General features: G+C 36.2%; 3 protein-coding genes across 4 annotated transcripts; all 3 read left to right on the top strand.

The window, feature by feature from the left end:
* The first annotated feature begins 314 nt into the window (after nt 1–314).
* Nucleotides 315–6,436, top strand: LOC107490672 (uncharacterized). 2 transcript variants are annotated; one of them, XM_016111470.3, is made up of 9 exons: nt 315–987; nt 1,342–1,811; nt 2,380–2,567; nt 2,660–2,827; nt 3,664–3,978; nt 4,223–4,372; nt 4,458–4,607; nt 4,699–4,908; nt 5,071–6,436. In XM_016111470.3, the coding sequence occupies exons 1-9, from the start codon at nt 498–500 to the stop codon at nt 6,005–6,007; spliced, it is 3,078 nt and encodes a 1,025-aa protein (XP_015966956.1). In that variant the 5' UTR covers nt 315–497; the 3' UTR covers nt 6,008–6,436. The 2 variants fall into 2 exon arrangements, with proteins under 2 accessions (XP_015966956.1, XP_020998811.1); XM_021143152.2 differs by having other exon boundaries at nt 846–1,025.
* A 4,600-nt stretch (nt 6,437–11,036) lies between these two features.
* LOC107490673 (guanine nucleotide-binding protein subunit beta-like protein) lies at nt 11,037–13,333 on the top strand. Its single transcript, XM_016111472.3, has 3 exons — nt 11,037–11,632; nt 12,413–12,767; nt 13,002–13,333. Exons 1-3 carry the CDS (start codon nt 11,115–11,117, stop codon nt 13,101–13,103), a joined length of 975 nt encoding a protein of 324 aa, XP_015966958.1. The 5' UTR covers nt 11,037–11,114; the 3' UTR covers nt 13,104–13,333.
* A 5,847-nt stretch (nt 13,334–19,180) lies between these two features.
* Nucleotides 19,181–20,404, top strand: LOC107490506 (uncharacterized). The gene is made up of 2 exons (XM_016111280.1): nt 19,181–19,336; nt 19,406–20,404. Exons 1-2 carry the CDS (start codon nt 19,181–19,183, stop codon nt 20,402–20,404), a joined length of 1,155 nt encoding a protein of 384 aa, XP_015966766.1.

The raw sequence follows: 20,404 nt of genomic DNA, 5'->3' as shown, positions 1-20,404 counted from the left end.
ACTAATCCGTCGCGGTACTGAGCTCTATTTAAGGGTTTGCCGCTGGCCAATGAGTTGCTGCATGCACAAGACGGGATTCGAACTCCCAACACTTGCTTAAGCGGACTAGTGAGCTAACTACTAGACCAACCCAACTTGGTTAATTACTAAAATATTTTATCTGTGCTAACTGCTAAGGGATTTCAAGTGGACTCAGGTGTTTGTTTTTTTTTTTTTCAATTTCGTTTTCGGTTGGGCCCATAATGAAAATAATTAGAAGCAGCCCAAAAAGACAGAAAGAAACGGAAACAGAGTCGGCAAAGCAACGACTCAGAAGAAGAAAGAACAGACAAAAAACGCCGTCGTCTTAAGCTCCCTCCAATTTCGCGTTGCTACTACAAAACGCTACAAACTCAAAAAATTCTGCACCATAACTATTCTCCAAGGTCTCTCATTCACTCCTTCATTCTCTCACTGTGAAATTTCAAAACCCTAACTTCCCCAACCTTCCAATTTCAATGGCTCCCCGCGCCGACCAAGACAGTCTCTCAAGCACCGATGACGACGAAAGCGACGACGAAGGCCTCAAGGAGGACTTGGCGGCGCTCTCTAGGGCCTTCGATATGAGCGGCGCTGACTCCACCGCGCCTCCCGACCCCGTCCTTCAAGTGGATTTCGACGACGACGTGCGCGGCGGTGTCTCCACAGCTCCTCCTGCCGCCGCGTCCACTGACCTCGTGGTTCGAACGAACTCCGACGACGAGCTGCGCAACGACCCACTGTTGGCCACCGGCGATGCCGTCGTATCCATCGACGCTGTCGACTCCGGCGGCTACGAGTCCAACGAAGATATTGAGTATCTCCAGAGATTGCAGAATCTCTACAAGCCTCTGGCGACTCTTCCTCCTCCATCGCCTTCGCCGCCACCGGTGGACGTATTCGATGATGATGACGACGATGTCGAGACCGTTCGCGCCATTTTCAAACGGTTTGCCGACTACGATATGAGTAGGGCACCTTTTCTCGTGTTGGAAATTTTTGTTTCGGTAATTCTGAATATTTATTGTTTTGGTGCACTAATTGATTGTTTTTCTTAATCACATGTCTTTGGGTTTTTTCTTTATGACGTTATATTCATCTTTGTGACTTAAGCATGTGTTTGGTTTAACTTATTCCAATTTCAAGACAGCTTAATTATTTGTTGTCAAGCAAGCTCTTAGTTTTATTTGGTTCCGGTGTATGTGCTTTTTAAGGATGCCTCTGAATTCTCCGTTTGGCCTTGCTTCATATTGTTATTATATTTTATTTATTTATTTTTGTTTATCACGAGCTTATCCTTTTGATGAATATTGGATCCTCTAGGAGGCTTAGGTACAATGACTGAGGGAGATCAGGCCACAAGTCCAGGCCCTGAGAGAGACATTGCTAATGGTTCAACATCTTCCGTAATTGTTGAAGGTGGTGAAACATGCCCTGTTTATCATGATCGTACTAATTCCACAGATTTCATGACTGGAAATACTGAAATGCAGCACTCTGGTCTTGCTGAGAGTTCTAATCCAGATGCCAGCACTGTATCCAGGTTGCCACGGAGAAGATCAAGTTTCCCACCGTTAGCGCAGGCTCTTTTTGATGCCCTTAAGAAGAATAGGTCTCTTCAGAAGTTTATTAGAAGCAAGATGATTGAGATTGAAGCAAAAATTGAGGAAAACAAGCAACTTAGGAACAATGTTAAAATCCTTAAGGACTTCCAAGCTTCATGCATAAGAAGAACAGGGAGTGCTTTATCGCTAAAAAAGGATCCTCGTGTCCTGTTAATATCAGCACAAAAGGTTGGTTTGTAATATATAATTATCTAAATTCTAAAGTCTTGAGTTATTAATTTCACTGATAAATTCTGTCTTTGGTCACATATTCTTGTACCTTCATTTATTCATCTTAGGGGTAGATCACTGGATGTTATTTATGGTTTTCCTATCTTTGAAACATTTGTTTGTTTCCGTAAAATTACAAGAACTTCAGTTGTTATATATTTCAATAGATACCATTATCAAGTTAATGCAGGTATGGATTTAAATGGATTAGTATCAAATTGGAATGCAGAGGAAGGATTTTTCTTCTTTTACAGTTTTTTTGTATTATTTTTGGAAAATTTACTGTTCTTGTTATCTGATTCTAGTATTTTATTGGAGTATCTGTTCGGTGGAGATTGAATCTATTGGTTAACAATCTTTCTTAGTTCTTAATCTAAAATAATCATTTAACGAGTATGGAACATTTGGAATTTTGCCAGTTTCAATTTACTGGGTGGGATTTTAGCATAGCTTTTGTGATTCTTATATTGTTTATGATAAACATCGAAAACCCTTTTGGTTTAATTTTCTTTTTTCTTTGATGTAGAGTGATAGTAAAAGAAAATCTCCAATGTGTTTTGGCCCACCAGACAATCGTCATGTTGCTAATTATAAGATGGTTTTAGAAAGATTTCCGCGTTCATTGGATCGAAAAAAATGGTCAAATGAGGAAAAGGAAAATCTTATGAAGGGAATTAAGCAACAATTCCAAGAATCGTTGGTAATAGCAATGAGGTAACAACAATATTGGGTTTTCTATATATTAGTGTTTCATTTCAGCCTATCGTGTTTTGATTCCTTTTATCCTTGATGTACACCCTTTACAGTTCTGAAGTTCCACATGGAGATGGAAATTACATGGATAGCATAATGGAATATACTAACCAAGTTGATATTACACCCGAAATTATGAAAAAATATTTACCCGATGTTAATTGGGATAAGTTAGCTTCTACTCATGTTCCTGGCCGTACTGGTGCTGAATGTGAATCAAGGTATGTATTTCCTATTTGGCGAGCTTCTACTTTTATGTGTTAAAATATGTTAAAAGATTTACAATTGAGCTGTGTGTTATGTTTCTCTTATTGTGCTATGCTCACTTCATGTCATGTTTGTTGAGGAGAATTAGGAGGATTTTGCTTGTAATTGGGAAACTGTGGATTGAACTCAACCTTCTGCAATATTAATTTGATGCATTACAATATTATATAATGATAATGATTTGGCAGCCATATATGGCTGATCACTTCTTATTCCAAAAAAGCTGGGCCCCTTGGGGTGTGGGGAGTAGGAAGGCCTCATGATATGGCAGTTTCAAGCAGAAAAATGTTGTATTTATAATAAAATGATTTTATTTCCTATAATTTACTGGTTAATTCAGGTTTGGGTACTAAATATCCAGTTCAGTGCATTTCAGGGAAAGATAAACTTTCTCTTTTTATACAATGTAGACATGTTTTTTGTTGATTCATTGCACTGTGTATCATGTGCTCCGTCTCTGCCGCATAGTTCTTTGACTGTTGTTTCATGTTCATTGCCTTTTCATGAAGAATACTGCAGAGATCTATGACGATCACCATCAGTTTACCCACTTTTTTGGATTTCATGAGTTCGAGAGCAACATTGATCTTGCAGGTGGGACCGTACATGAAATGATTTTTTAACACGGTGGTGATTAATTTGTCTGTGATGATTGCCATCACAGATTTCTGTTTTACTCATCTAGTGATCTCGAATCTGGAACATATAGAATATAAAAAGATATGTCTATGTATATGAATTGGCGGATCCCATCATAAGTTCCACTAATTTAGTAGTGTACTGTCGACAGGTGGTTGAATTGTGAAGATCCCTTGATCAACCATGGACCATGGACTAGTGAAGAGGATAGGTTGCTTTTGCTTCTTGTCCAACAAATGGGAATTAGGAACTGGTTCGATATTTCCAAATCCTTGGGCACGAACAGGACTCCATTTCAATGCTTGGCTCGATTTCAAAGGAGCTTGAATCCTTCGATGCTAAATAGGGAATGGACTAAAGAAGAAGATGCTCAACTCTGTTCTGCTGTAGCTATTTATGGAGAGAGTAATTGGCAAGCTGTGGCTTCTGTTTTAGAAAGGCGGACAGGAACCCAATGCTCAAATAGGTTGGTCAGCTATTTCTTCTAATTACGTTTTATATAAGATTGTGAACAAATTATCCAAAATCAGAACAAGTTTCTGATACCCTGTCCCTAAAATTAAAACATTCATTGTAACAAAAATTGGTTCTTGTATATGAAAAGGTTGGTTAAATAAATTGGCATGGATTTTGAGTGTATTAAATAGGATAACTTTTTTCTTAGCTGCTATATTTTGTCTGTTAATGAAAATAAATTATAATCGATGCAGATGGAAGAAATCACTTTTTCCCGAGAGAAAAGGGAGTTATACTCAAGAGGAGGACAAGCGCTTGACAGTGGCAGTCATGCTTTTTGGTCGGAAATGGAATCAAATAGCTAGGTTTGTTCCTGGTCGGACCCAATGTCAATGTAGGGACAGGTAATGCAAAAGGTTTTAAAAATTGATAATAGAGATGTTTTATGATATTGGTTACTGATAAAGTTTTTGGGCATTCTTATTGCAGATACGTCAATAGTTTGAACCCTTCTTTGAAATGGGGTGGATGGACTGACGAAGAGGATTCAAGATTGCAAGCTGCAATTGCTAAGCATGGATTCTGCTGGTCTAAGGTTGCTGAAGATATGCCCCCTCGTACTGATTCTCAATGCCGGAAGTATGAGCTTAGGAGTAATTAGGGTGGTGAAAAATATTTCTTTAAAATATTTAGATTATGGTGTCTTACTCCTATTTTTTTCATTGACCAGGAGATTTAAGGTGTTATTTCCTGATCAAGCTTATTTGCTTCAAGAAGCAAGAAAGAAGCAAAAGTCTTTGATTGCTGGTAACTTTGTTGATCGAGAATCTGAACGCCCAAACCTTACACTGAATGATTTCCTTCCCTTACCTACATTATCTCCTCTTCCTTGTGATGCTGATGATGAGAATCTCCCTAGGAAGAGAAAGAGGAAGTCAAGGTACTGCCTAATCTCCCTTTGATAAACTCCTTGTTTATTGACAAATAAAAGATATGTTGCCATCTTCTTTGGAATTATTATTTATGCTGCTGTAAATTGTTACATTGAATATCGTTTTAGGAATGCTTTTTATTTTCTAATAATTCCGGTTCATGGTTGCAGCAATGAACACAAGAAATTCAGGTCCAGAAGACCCGCAAAAAAGACACGAACAAATCACAATGATGGAAAGGATATTGATGAGTCCAAGATTTTTAATGGAGATGTCAATATTCCCAAAAGAACAAGGTCCAAGAAAAACTCAAGAAATACTTCAGTTCATGCTAAGGAAGCTGAGAATACAAAACAAAATGCTGAGATCCAGGCTTGTAGTGGGAAACTAAGTAGAATCAAGGGCGCCGAAACATCAAAGAACAAACTAAAGAATAAAATGTTGAAACCTGAAAGCTTGTCTACTGTTGTTGAGTGTTCTGGAAGTCAAAATGAGGACAACACAACTCTTTCTTCCTTTCTACACATGAAGTTAAATAAGAGAGGGTTGAAATGCAACAAAAATAAGGGCGGGGCTGCCTCTGCATTTGCGACAAATGTTGTATCTAAGCAGGTTGATAATCAAAGCTCCTCTGCTGAGCAAGATGGCTTGTCGCAGTTGTGTGGTGCTGGTGGGGTTGAACATTTGGTTACGGTGCAAAACAACTCCGCTTCTGACAGGCTACTGAGAAAACCAGAGAATGTAAATAGGTTGACTGGTGATGAGGATGACAACGAAGATATCACCCTTGATTGCCTTGTGGGAAACAAATCAAAAGAATGTAGTCAAGTGACTAAAGGACCTTCTGTTTTATCTTCTTCCAAATCAAAACATGCGTCTGTTTCGCTTCCTGAAGTGCATTGCACAGAAAAGGCAGCCATCACAGCTGATTGCACCGGGCAGTCGACACCAAATCTTGTTGAAGACCGATCCGTTTCACCTAGTAGTTTGGCTGAACCTACGACAGCCTTCAATGCAGAGGAAGAAGATGAACTGCTTGCTACCTTTATGCGAAATAAGTCTAAGGGAGCACGAAGAAAGGTGAAACGTAAAGAAGGTAATTGCTAATGCTCCAACTTACTGGGCTGGTGTTTTCAGATATTTAATTATGTGTAGAAGACGGTTGATCAAAACCTGTGGACATTTTTAAGAGTGAAATGACAGAGGTATATATATACACATATAGCCCTAATTGAAACCCCTCATGGCCATGATTGCGAAATCAGGATAATAAGGGTGACGTAAGTTCTGTGATTCTGCTACATGAAGCATGCATTGTAATCTTGATTTGCTGGGCCTGTTTACGCCTGTATAGGCTGATTTTTCGGCTTGGCGCACTTTGTGAATTGCCATAATTCTTGTGTTATTTTGTTCCTAATGAAAGGATAAGTATACATCTCTAGTCAAATTTTTGGACTGTTTTTCCAAGAGGTGATGGTATAAAGAATTTTACATGTTAGTGGATTATTAACTTAGACTTTTACATTGTCGACATTATTTTCAGTCTAGGCTATGGGAATGATTTCTTTCAATTTCCTTTTTTCTATTTTATGCTATTAACCTAATTGGGAGCCATGACAATTATTGGTTAAGATATATCTCTTGCTAGAAGTAGATTGAACATGATGAGTTATCGATCATTTCTAGGCAAATATTTGATGGGGTTTGTACATACAATTTCTATAAATAAATGCTAATGTAAGGTTGAAATTAGTATTTGTTACGAAAGTTACCTGAAACGGTGATTTGGAACTGAACGTGAGGTTTAAAATCCTTCTGAAACAACGTCCGTCTTGTTGGTGTTGAGGTGGCGCCGTCCGAGTTTCTCATGAGGAGGTGGGGATGGTAACTCTAAGAGGCTTCAATCTTAAGTTAGTAAGACTTTTAGGCAGGTTTTTTAATTAGATTGAGTTTTGAATATTCCTAAAAGTGTTAGTGTATTTATAATAGACAAGATAACTACTTTTTTGGATTAGATCTATCTTAAATGGTGGATAACTGTTCCTTTTTTCTAGGTAAGTTGTTGAAATTTCTCTTCTAGAGGAATGAGAGATATCTTAGGAGGGAGTTATTTTATTTGGATAAGTAAGGCTGCACTACTCTCGTCGCGCCCGACCTCTATGAGGTCGGGTAGGTGTAGAGGAGGCATGATCTCTTACGTGGGTTTCTATCCTTTTTGGGCCTGGCTTTATTTTGGGTTAGGTTATGAACAATGTCCCTGTTTGAGGCCGAGCTTTTATAAGGTCGGATTCGAGCATTTGTAGATTTAGTCTCCCGTGTTGGGTATATCGCCTTTGGTAGGTTGGATACTCGACGTGTTTTCAAAAAAATTTTCAAACGTTGTGTGCCATCACGCACGTTATTTTTTCGATTACCTTGAGAATCGCACACGTCATTATAAAGGGGCCTGAAATGGCTTTTTTGTCCCTATTGTTTTATAAATCTTCAAACTCGTTTCATTTTCCTTTTTTGGCTTCTTAGAAATGTTTACTCTCTTTTTTCTTCAAAATTTCTTTGATTTCCTTCACAAACTTCTCCAAGATTTCTCCTTTTATGTATGAGATGAATGTGACACATTGCTAAAAATTGAAGCCAGTCTAAGTGAAGACATTTAGAATTAAAAAATTATGTTATATTTGATATTTTATTTGTATTCGAGTTATTATTTTTTATTTTCAATACTAAAAAGTTATATATTATTTTTAATGCTTTATTTATGAATTACGTAATTTTTGTTTATAGGTTATAATTTCTTATTATTGTGAAATTTTAAACAAAAAATCATTTGTTTAACACGGTAAAAATGACGGTTAAAACTACTTTTTTAAACGACGGTTAATTAGAATTTTTTGTAATTTTAAATTATTTTGGTAGCTTTAGATGCTGCTTTGAAAATCTTGGTAAAGATTTTCATTAAGTTGAAAAAGACGTTAATAAAGTAAGTCGGCCATTTTTGGATATTTCGCTTGTAAATTTTGTTTTCCCTTAGTTATTTGAACTCCAACTTTGAGTAGTTGTGCCTATCAAGTTAGGCTTATATTTTGTTTTAGGCCAAACTCTTTTAAGGTTAACTATGAACTGCTTACGTAACTTCTTCATTAATTTGTACCTCGTTTCATTTTGCCGATTATTTAGGCCAGACAATTGCAATTTTTCAAGCCTAAATTAATGCATTTGGATGAAAAAGTTGGTGAAAAATTAATTATCATTAATAAAAAAAGAATTAGATAAGTCTGCTTGCTATTAAGAATATTTCTTTTTATCCTTAGCCTTTGCTATGGTGCCTTGTTAAAACACTTTTAAGAAAATCCTTTTGAAAAAAAAATCATAAAGTCGAAAAAAATAGTACACCAGAGAGCAAGGTGCGCTTGCTAACTGTAGTACCTCTTTAAGTTACATGCATTCCACGACCTTGGGAGCTTGTTCCCCTTAAGGTCGGATATAGTAACATTTTTCCAAGACTTTACAACCTTATAAAGGTCCTTTCTAGTTTGCAGCCAGCTTTCTCTCGCCCGACTTCTGAACTACGATATCATTTCGGATTAATATGAGGTCGCTTGTGGCAAAACTTCTTTTGATGACTTTCTTGTTCTACTTCAAAGCCATTCTTTGTTTTAATGCTTCCTCTTTTATTCGAGCTTGTCCTAGGATTTCTAGGAGGAGGTCAAGTTCTAGACGCCAACCTTGATTAGTAAATTTAGTATGACTAATTCACTACCTGCTTAGTATTGAACCTATGGGGTCACACACTAACGAGTGTTCTAATCTTTGCTATAGAATTATTTAATTATTATTTTGATTTGATCAAATAAATAATTATATTAATTCAAATAGAATATTATTATATTCTTTGCTAGCACCAAGAATATAATAATAATATGATAATTGAGAATATTAAATGAGATTTGAGAATAATTAGTTATTGTATTTCTAAATTTGGATGAGATCCTAACTGATTCTATTTTCAAATTGAGTTATGATATTATTCATAAATTTGAAGGATTCAGATTTAGAATTTTAAGATATGATTTAAATTTGAATTGAGATTCAAATTTAAAATCAATAACAAATCTCATACTATAGGGTGAAACACTAATTTCGAGACAAAAGCACAATACTTTTAACACTCAACTTCAACTATAACTTCATTTTAAATTCATATATACATGATTGTTGTTATTGGATTTTTCTTCTTTCCTCTCATTTCTCACTCTCTCCTCTCCTCATCCCTCCCTCCAAACCAAATTCTTGTTGTCACCTCTCTTCTTTTTTTTCTGTCACACAAACTATTGTAGTCTTTCATCCTCCCTCCCTCTCTCTCTTTTCACTACCTTTGTACCTACGTTGTCTTTATCATGTCGTTTTCTTCTATGTTTTTCACAACCGTATCTTCTCTGCCACTGTCGTACCCTTTGCCGCATCTTTCTTTCTTTACTGTGACTTCGTGTTTCTTTTCTTCATCATTGTGTCTATTTTTTTCATATCGCAATTGCCTCTACTTTAAATTTATGTTGCCTTTGTCTATACCCCATATTCGCCGCTGCCTCTGCTTCATGTCATGTATGCTTCGTCTCTATCATTACGAACTTTTAGATTTGCCTCTCTCTCTCTATATATATATATCTCTCTCTTTACACCTCTATTCTATGTCTTAATCTTCTTCGGTCCTTTTCTCTCTTCTTCATCATCATCTTTCTCTATCTTTGTCTTTCTTTCTAAATACGTCTCTTTTAATTCTTTATTTATTTTCTATTTATTTGAATTTTGCTTTAAGTTTTGTTAAAGCCATCTTATGTTGGTTTTTGGAATTAAATTTGTTAGTTGATTAAGAGTTTTTAATCGCGGTGGTTTAGTTGAGATTGTTACTCTTTAATAATGCAACCAATGAAACAGTTCCAAAACAATAATTAACACGCAAAATTATAGTTGCAATCAACAATGAAATATACGAAGAAATTAATGGAAAGTATGAGTGTGAATTATGATTTGTATGATCTATCACGTACTTAATTAGCAAAGAAGTTAAAAATTTTGTAACTTATCCATAACGTTTATATTTTTAATTGGTTTAATTATTCTATTGATTTTTATAGTTTTGCAAAATTTTTAATTAGATTTCGGTACTTTTTTCTTTTTAATTGAATCTTTGCACTAAACTTTTTTTAATTGGATTTCTACACTTTCGTTTCCTTTTATTTGAGTCTTTATACCTTTTTTTTTAGTTGAGTCCCTATAAAATTAAGCTAATTACTGTCAAGAGGGATCTAATTATAAAAAATTGGTACAAAATTCTAATAAAAATAAATATAAAAATTTAATTAAAAATTTCGTAAAATTATAAAAACTAACAAAATAATTAAATCTTTTTAATATTCTATGTGTATGTTTCAACACATACACAAACCCACCATACTCAAAGAATAATCTTGTTTCTCATAACTAGGACCACATATATGTAGTGAAGGTTTAAGGTGGTGTTGTCAACAACAACAAATCATGACCAGGATATAATTGCCATTGCAATGAGATAATCAAGGTAATAGTATATTTTTTTGGACAAATTGTTTTTTAATCCTTTGGATAAGTACCCGAGTTTAGAGACCTCCAAAAGAACAAGAATCCATTAAGACTTTAAGAGTTTAGTCAAAACCCAAACAAATGAGGGGGAGGAAAAAAAAAACCAATGAAGAATCACGTCCAACAAAATCCAAAAACAAAACTATTGGGTTTAAAATTTATATTATTAACCAAGTTGAGTTGATCTAGTGGTTAGCTCACTAGTCTGCTTAAAGAAGTGTTGGGAGTTCGAATCCCACCTTATGCATGCAGCAATTCATTGACCAGCGACAAACCAAAAAAAAAATTTATATCATTTAAATTTTAAAATTTATTTTAAAAAATAAAATACGATTTTTTATTATTTATTTTATAAATAAAATAAAAAATACAAATAAAAAATTATTTAAAAATAAAAAAATTATTTTTTAATTTCTAAGATAAAATTTAAAATTTAGAGAATTTAAATCTGTTTTATTTTCCATTTCTCAAAACCCTAATAAATCGAATTCGGTTCCCATATATATATGAAGACGACCTTTCACTCCCAGCAGCAAGCTCTCTTCTCTCTTGAGCACACTCCCCAATCCTTCAAACCCTACCATCCACAGAAACAACAATGGCAGACGGACTTGTTCTCCGCGGCACCATGCGAGCCCACACGGACTCCGTCACAGCCATCGCAACCCCAATCGACAACTCCGACATGATCGTAACCGCCTCACGCGACAAGTCCATAATCCTCTGGCACCTCACCAAGGAGGGGGGCACCTACGGCGTCCCCCGCCGCAGGCTCACCGGTCATTCTCACTTCGTTCAGGACGTCGTTCTCTCTTCCGACGGCCAGTTCGCTCTCTCCGGCTCCTGGGATGGCGAGCTCCGCCTCTGGGACCTCGCGGCCGGAAAGTCCGCTCGCCGATTCGTCGGACACACAAAGGACGTTATGTCTGTTGCGTTCTCGGTTGATAACCGTCAGATCGTGTCGGCGTCTCGTGACCGCACGATTAAGTTGTGGAACACTCTTGGCGAGTGCAAATACACGATCCAGGACGGTGATGCGCATTCCGATTGGGTTTCTTGCGTTAGGTTTAGCCCTAACACTGTGCACCCTACCATTGTTTCTGCGTCTTGGGACAGGTAGATTTAAATATGTTTTTTCTTTTAATTGTTTTTGGTTCAGATATGTAATTCTGGGTTGAAAAGAGTGTTTCTGTGGTTGTTGACTTTGTGTGATTTATAGGGTTTGATTGGATTGATTGAGTTGCGATAAAAGGGCTTATTTATGCAATAATATTAGTGAGTATTAGGGTTGAACTTCTTTTTCCTTCTGATTATAAAAAGTTTGGAAAATGCGCTTTTTTGTGGAGTGTGTTGTGTGATTTATAGGGTTTTGATTGGAAGGATTGATTTGTGATTAATGAAAGAAAGACCATGTTTTTGCAATAATTTTTGGATTAGCATCGGGAAGTAAGATTTTTTCCCTCTTATTACATTTGTTTACTTTGACATTTATAATCATGGAAAACGAACTTGTTTCTTAAAGTTTCAAGTTTGTATATTCTATGAAGGGCATGTGCTTGTATTTTGAAATGTGTAGTTTGATTGGATAGAAATGCTTGTGAAAGAAAAGGTTTACTTTGTTAGAAACTTTGAAAAAAATGGTTTTGCCTTTAGATACAATATATTTGAGAAGTACGACGTAAGGGGGGGGGGGTTTTAAATTCACTTGCTTTTATCCCTTTTTCCTTTTCCAAAATTGTAGATAATTGGCATGCTAAATGCATTTTACATAGGTAGTACTGAATCATATGGCTTAATGGTTTGAGATTACTTAAGCTTAGGAGTTGCTTCGGTTTGGTTTATTTCCAACTGGCAATACATTTGCTACGATTTCTTACTGTTTTTTTTTTTGGATAGGACTGTGAAAGTTTGGAACCTGACCAATTGCAAGCTGAGAAACACTCTTGCTGGTCATTCTGGTTATGTGAACACAGTTGCTGTTTCACCTGATGGTTCCCTGTGTGCCAGTGGTGGCAAAGATGGAGTAATTTTACTGTGGGATTTGGCTGAAGGGAAGAAGCTCTACTCCCTTGATGCTGGTGCTATCATCCATGCTCTGTGCTTTAGCCCTAATAGGTACTGGCTATGCGCTGCTACTGAACAGAGCATTAAGATCTGGGATTTGGAGAGTAAGAGCATTGTGGAAGACTTGAAGGTTGATCTCAAGACCGAAGCTGATGCCGCCACCGGTGGGAACGCCAACAAGAAGAAGGTAACTGTTCTCAGTCCCTCCCCTTCACACGCTTTTGGTTAATGCTAGATTTTCTTTTATAATAACATAGCTGATGATGGTTATCATTGGGTTTTAGTGTTTTCCTTATTGGGTTTTATAGTGATGCTCTCACAGATCTTGATTCTTGTCCTGGTTGGTTTGATTTGCACCGTGGAATGAACTGTTATACATTAAGGTATTTATTTGTTGTTTCATTACACCATTGTCTTGCAGGTGATCTACTGCACCAGCTTGAACTGGAGTGCAGATGGAAGCACATTGTTCAGTGGTTACACTGATGGTGTGGTCAGAGTTTGGGGAATCGGACGGTTTTAGAAAAAAGGCTTCAAATTAATTTTGCGATGCACATCTGTTTTTATTTTTGAGACAGCTAGTTACTCATAGAACTCACCAGGAAAATGTTCTCTAGGTTGTTTATTGTTGAATATTTTTGGGTTATTTCTTTTTTTAATTTTATTTTTGTATTGTTGAAGTCTCAAGATAATGACGTTGGGCGGCCTTTAATTAATGTCACGTTGGCCTGGTTATGAGTCGTTTTATGATCATTTTTGAGAAAAATCTAAATCAGTCCCTGACAATTATTTCAAGACAACGAGGTTATTGACAAAAAAAAATATCAACCTGACCCTGAGTTTTATTTTTAGGGGATGGATTAGCTCCTGTGTCAAAAAAAAGGCAATGTTGTCACAGAGATTAATCAGTCTTAAAAAAAATATCAAAGGCTGCACTGGGGTTTTTTTATTTTTGGAATCTCGTCTTTTCGTGATAATTGTCAAAGGTCACGTGAGATATTTACTCATCATTTTTCAATTACTTTTATCATGTGGAGCTTGATTGTGTAAAATCGTGTTTTGTTTCTCTCAATCCTCGTGTTTTGTTTCTCTCAATCCTCAAACTTGGTCTTTCAACTATTTGAAAACCTTTCTTAAGCAAAGTAATTTGAAAATCCTTCTTAAACAAAGTAATTTGACCTTTTAAATGCAAACGCTTGGAATAGTTTCCATGCTAAGATTGTTCCTGAGCTTTGTTCTTCTACCTTGAAGGTGATTTCTCGTAGCATACAATAGTTTCCATGCTAAGATTGTCCTTGAGCTTTGTTCTTCTACCTTGAAGGTGATTCGCGTAGCATACATATTCATCTATAACTAACATGGAACCTAATAGACCGTGTAAATCATAGCTTGAAGGATCTAGGTTTTGCTGTTTTTTCCTTTGGCAGAAGAGAGGCAATGATAAAGAGCTATGATGCACAATTACACGACATGTGGGCACTGAGTGGACACAAAATTTATAGAATAAATTATAATATTATTTTGATATTTTATTAATATTTAAATATAAATAAAATTTTTAATATTTTTTAATTATTTAAAGTATTTAAAATACTATTTATTTTAATGAATAATAATATATACAATTTTTTAAAATTACGCTTGTTTAAATGTGTTTGGAAAAGAAAGATAAGTACAGATGTGGTAAAGAAAGATAAGTACAGATGTGAAAGATGTGGTAAAGAAAGATAAGTACAGATGTGAAAATTCAGTAAAGTGTGGATTTTATAGTCAAAGAAAAATGGATATCGATTTTATAGTCATAAAAATGGACGTAGTAGATATTTGAAGCTACAGATAGAATTAGTTTGGATTGGCTTTTAAACATAGTATTTATTTTTTTTTTATCTTTTTGAGAAAAAAAATTTTTAACAGATAAAAAATATTTTTTATCTGAATAAACTTTAAAAAAATTTTAATATTAAAAATATTTTTTATTTTTTTAATAAAAATACTTTTTTAAAAAACATATTTAAAAAAATACTTTTTTATTAAAAAAATAATCCAAACTATTATTATGGTGACTCTAGTATTTCGAATTCAAACCTGCTAATCTGATAATATTTCGATAGATTCAATCCGATAGAAAAGATTTGACAAAAAATTATATATATAACACTAGTGTCAATTTAAGTAAATGTTGCACAAATAAATAATTGTTTATTTTTAAGACTTTTTCGACAAACTCATAGTTGAATTAGAAGCTTATATCTTATAAATTATCTATAGAAAATTTATGTTAATACAAAATCCTTTGTTATACCTTATACATAAAATTATAAATTAGTATAATATATTTGTTTAAAATATATACTAAAAGTTCTTCAATTACATGTTTATGATTAGGTTTTTTTTTTTTATGCATATTATGTGTGTTATGCCTTGTTATAGAGATTTAGGGTGCTAAATCTAAATGTAGTAACTGCTTTTTTTGAAATGTAATCAGAAGAAATTAGACCGTCTGATTTTTTTATTAGTGAAAGTAGGTACATAAATCAAGCGGTCTGATTTGTATAAGAGAAAAAATTTAAATTTTTATATAAGTAATCTGACGGTCCGATTTTAATATGATTTAATTTTTTTTTAGTTCGAAGAAGAGCAAATCGAACTGTTCGATTTACCTGTTGAAAATTATTTTTTTCAATGTGTCAATAAAAATCGGACCAACTGATTTGTTTAATATGTATATATATATAAGTGAAATTGATAAGAAAAAATCTGTATTAGACCACTTTACTTATTTTAGTAGATCTTACAAAACCCGGAAGAATCAATTTGATTCATTTTAAACGATCCATGATGGGGCAAAAAAAAAGAAAGAAAGAGAGGAATGGAATTTTTCTCGCATTTGTACTTGAAAAAAATTACAATGAAATTCATGTTCATATGAGAAAAAAATGGATGATAGAGTCGTATTAAAGGCATATTATTTTGATTAGATTTTGTCATAAACATTTGAATTAGTGAAATTTATTTGTAAAAATTTGTTATATATTGTTATTCCATTTATAATCACATTTGAAAAACTAAAAGGTCTGATTTTGTGAGAAGATAGATTCTGAAATGTCAAGGAGAATGTCATGTATTTTATACAAGTATCCTATCGGTATTTGGTGGATTCGTTCAATTTCAAACCAAATATATAACTGACGAAGCGAGTATGCAAGAGATTTTTCAATGTGTATTGAAAGTTATTTTCAGATGTCGTTCATTGAGTTGTATATTGAGTTCGAACAATCTAAAACTGACCGAAATATTGAACGGGAAGATTACAATAGTAATAGTGAGAAAGAGTTTGAAAGCACTTACAAGGTCATTTGGTTCACGTGGAGAGGAAGATCAAGCTGATGACACTATGGAGGCAAATGTGACAGAAGTAGCAAATGCACTAGCAAACCAACATCCGTTTAAGGAGTCATCTTTCATGCGCGTTTTAAATTTGGAAATCATGCATGCTCTGAAATTTTCTGAATATATGAATGCAGGTACATAATTGCTTATATTTATCCAAGGGGTTAAAATTTTGTTATAATCTATATTAACGATCGATTAATTAGTCATGTCATATGTGAAAATATAATTAATTAGCATTTATTTACGTCTTTATTTAATTAAATTTAAGATAATAATTTTTTTTATTTATTTGATTAAATATTAATTAGTATTTATTTATATGTTTATGTTTTTATTTGGTTAAAAATTTAAAATTGAGATAATTACTTGAATTTTATTTATATTAATATTAATACGGTGAGTATTAATTCTTTATATGAATATTTATTTATATTAGTATTAATATTAGTATTAATATAAATATAGTGAATGTCGATTTTTGATATGAATATTTATTATATTTATTTATTTAGTTAAATATAATTAGCATTTATGTACGTATGCTTGATGTTTTTATATTAATATTAATATCTTTATGTAAATATTTTTATGAAAATATTTATGTATAACTTTGATATAAGTTTATAATGATTTATTTATGATTTATAATTTATAGGTAGATTTTACTTTTAATTTTACTTATTAGATAAATAAAACAGATGATTACAAATTAAATAATAGTAATATTCAACCCGAAATAAATATTTATTTAATGAAAATATACTTAGTTTTTTTGAAGATTATCTAATAATTTTCTAAAGTGAACAATAATAAAAAATATATAGTGTCGGTTAGGGGTGTCCACGGATCGAATCGGATTGGATATGACCGAAAATTCGATTCGATCAGCACAATTTTCATCGGATCGGATCGGATATGATATCCGCGTTTTTTAGTGCCAGATCCGATCCGATCTGCATGCGGATCGGATCGGATATCAGATATATCCGCATAATTAAACCTTCTCTTTTTAATCATATTTCTATGTAAAAAAATTTAATAAAAATATTTCTTTTATACTTTTAAACTTATTTATTCCTAAAATATTTTTAATCAAATTCCTTCTAAATAACAAAAATAAAATAATACAATATATGAATAATAATTACTAACTAAAACATACAAACAAGTAAATATAATACCAAACATATATTTTTATTTATTTTTAATTATTATTGTGCAGATCTGCGGATCCGCGGATGTAGAGCAGATATTCGTGATCCGATCCGCAAAGGGTGCAGATCGGATAGGATCCGATCCGATCAATTTGCGGATCAGATCGTATCCGCAATTTTCGGATGGGATGCAGATATTTACCGCGGATCTGCGGATACGATCCGATCCATGGACACCCCTAGCGTCGGTCCGTATGCTTCCAGTTATGTCACCTTACATGATTTATTTCGCTAATACAATTTCATCATAAATATAAAATACGATCTTAGTCGATAATTTTATCTGTTTGCAAACAGAAAAATACATAAATATCCAAGAATCGATGCAAGAAATGGTAAACAGATCCAATTCCAAGTTAGCAGAAGTATTAGTGGACCATCGATTTTCTTGCAATCAAAACGAGATGTCCTACATAGCCCTCTGTACAGGTATGCTAGGCATGTCGATCCCCAACTATATTGTCCGATACTGTCTAAATCGCGAAACAAAGGCAGAAACTTATAGTGCATAACTATCCAAAACTTATCTCCAAACAAGAACGTACCAAATAACAACATAATGTTGCATTTCACGTACCTCTGAATGCTGTTTTCGTCAATCAACTATAAACGATCCTTTAAATTTCAAAGCCACGTCAATTTTATGAAACTTCCTCTACAATCTGACTTTCTCGGTGCAATCCCAAATTGGTGCAAACACTTAGCCTCTAAGGTTTCGTGACTACTACTTACTCCTGTCACTAGAAGATCATTTGTCTAAAGACCAAGAATAACAGTCACATCTTCCAATGTCACATCACACTCACTAACTGAAAGGTGAAATGTCTGTATGTTTGAGTGCTATCTCTCGATTAGAGCATTTACCATTGTTGATTGACATTGATCTATTCCAATCTAAAAAACATGATAAAAATCAGTAAACGGTAAATACTCCTCTACATTCGGATTGTACGAATCCAAAAACAATAGGTGGTTATATGTCAACATTCGTAAACTTTACAAAAATATAGCCAAATATTACATCAAACAATTTTTAAAATTATAATTAGTTATAACTCTAATAATATTAATATTCTATTCTGTTACGGCCTGGCCCAAACCACATACGGGTCGACCCGACCCATTGAGAATCCGACCCGAGCGGTCGGGTTCTCAGCACTCGCCACGATACCTGGACACGCGTCCTCACCATCCCTCCAATACAGCTGTGAGGAAGCTTTCAGGAAAGTGGGCCCGTCCCCACAGGGCCCACCTCTGACACGGTATAAATGGGGAAGGACCTGCCCTCCCCCCAAGGTACGTCACATACTACATCTTATACTCATCTGTACATTCACTGACTAGAGCGTCGGAGTGTCTTTGCAGGTGACCCCACTCCTCCTTCTCCGCACATCGAGACCTCGGCGGCCCGGTTCATCAACGTTCACACGACAGCATCAACCAAGGCGCCTCCCCCTCATCCTTATCCGAACCGTCTTGCAACCGACAAACCGGACATTGGCGCCATCTGTGGGGACGCCTAAATAGACGTCGTGCCGGACACCGGAGACCAAGGCCGAGCAGCCGGCGCAGAGGGGGCAGCCTCCGTCGCCTTGTCAAGAGGACGACGAAGGTCCCCCGACAACACACTGAACCACGTATAGGGACACGACCCTTCGGAGGAACTGGCGGCGACAGCGCCAGAATAATGCAGGAGCTACACCACAAGGTCCAGAATCTGGAACGACAGCTAGCCGATTAGGAGCATGATCGACGAACCACCGATCCTAGCTACTCCCCATCTCCTGAAAGCCGAGAGAGAGATTCCCGCCGAAGTCGTCTCCGACACGCCTCCGCATCCCGGACGGAAGCGGAGAGCACCCGAGAAGAATCACCTATCCCGAGAAGACGAAACGACACAATCATCTACTCCCGAGGCAAAGAAACACGCCTCACAGGACGAGATCGCGAAGACGGGGAAGAGAGGGCTAAGAGGACACGGCGACCCGTGATAATGGGCGCCACCCCGTTTCATCGATCCATCCTCGAGGTCCGGTTGCCGAAGCACTTTGACAAACCAACGGACATGAGGTACGATGGAACCCAGGACCCTCTGGAACACCTCACAGCCTTCGAAGCTAGGATGAATCTGGAGGGAGTAGGGGATCAGGTGAGGTGCTGAGCCTTCCCGGTGACTCTGGCAGGACCCGCGATCAGATGGTTTAACGGCCTCCCGCAGGGATCCATCTATGGGTTTTCGGACATCAGCCGTGCCTTCTTAGCCCAATTCACGACACGAATAGCAAAGGCAAAGCACCCGATCAACCCTCTTGGGATAACCCAAAGAAACGGGGAGCCGACCAGAAAATACCTGGACCGGTTCAACGACGAATGCTTGGAAATTGACGGCCTAACCGATTCGGTGGCCAGCCTTTGTCTGACAAACGGCCTCCTCAACGAGGACTTTCGAAAACACCTCACCACGAAACTGGTTTGGACGATGCACGAGATCCAAATGGTAGCTAAGGAGTACATAAATGACGAGGAAGTCAGCCAAGTCATGGCTGCCAACAAACGGCACTCCGGCTACAACCAACCTAGGCAACAAAGTAACGGAGAAAGACAAAAAGAACAAGTCAGGGAGGGAGCGCCGGGCAAGGCACCCAGACCATTCCCCCGGGTCGGGAAATTCACCAACTACACTCTACTCACTCTTCCCATCATGGAAGTTTATCAGCAGATTGTCGAGAAAGGAATCATGTCAAAGCCCCGACCACTAAAGGACAGTACGGGGGAAAACAAGAACTTCTACTGTGACTATCACAAGGGCTATGGGCACCAAACACAGGACTGTTTTGACCTGAAGGACGCACTAGAACAAGCGATAAGGGAGGGTAAACTAATAGAATTCTCCCATCTTATAAGGGAGCCGAGGAGACGTCATCGCGACCAAGACGAAGAAGGCGAAACCCGGTCGGCAAAGTGGCGACAAGAGCCAGAAGATAGAGACCACGGCCTCACCGTGATAAACGTAGTAACAGCCAAAAACACCGCGCCAAGATCACGATCGGCACACAAGAAAGACACCAAGGTCCTGGCGGTCTCCTCCTCGCTGGTGCGAAGTTCTAAGAAACCCCCATCCATCTCTTTCGGCCCGGAAGACCAGTGGTTCGACGAGGCCTCCGAAAATCCACCCATGGTCATCACGGCCAGAGTGGGAACCGACCTCGTCAAATGA

This window comes from Arachis duranensis, chromosome 5, assembly GCF_000817695.3.
Source record: "Arachis duranensis cultivar V14167 chromosome 5, aradu.V14167.gnm2.J7QH, whole genome shotgun sequence".
Taxonomy (NCBI): Eukaryota; Viridiplantae; Streptophyta; class Magnoliopsida; order Fabales; family Fabaceae; genus Arachis; species Arachis duranensis.
This window is presented reverse-complemented; position numbering and strand designations above follow the sequence as displayed.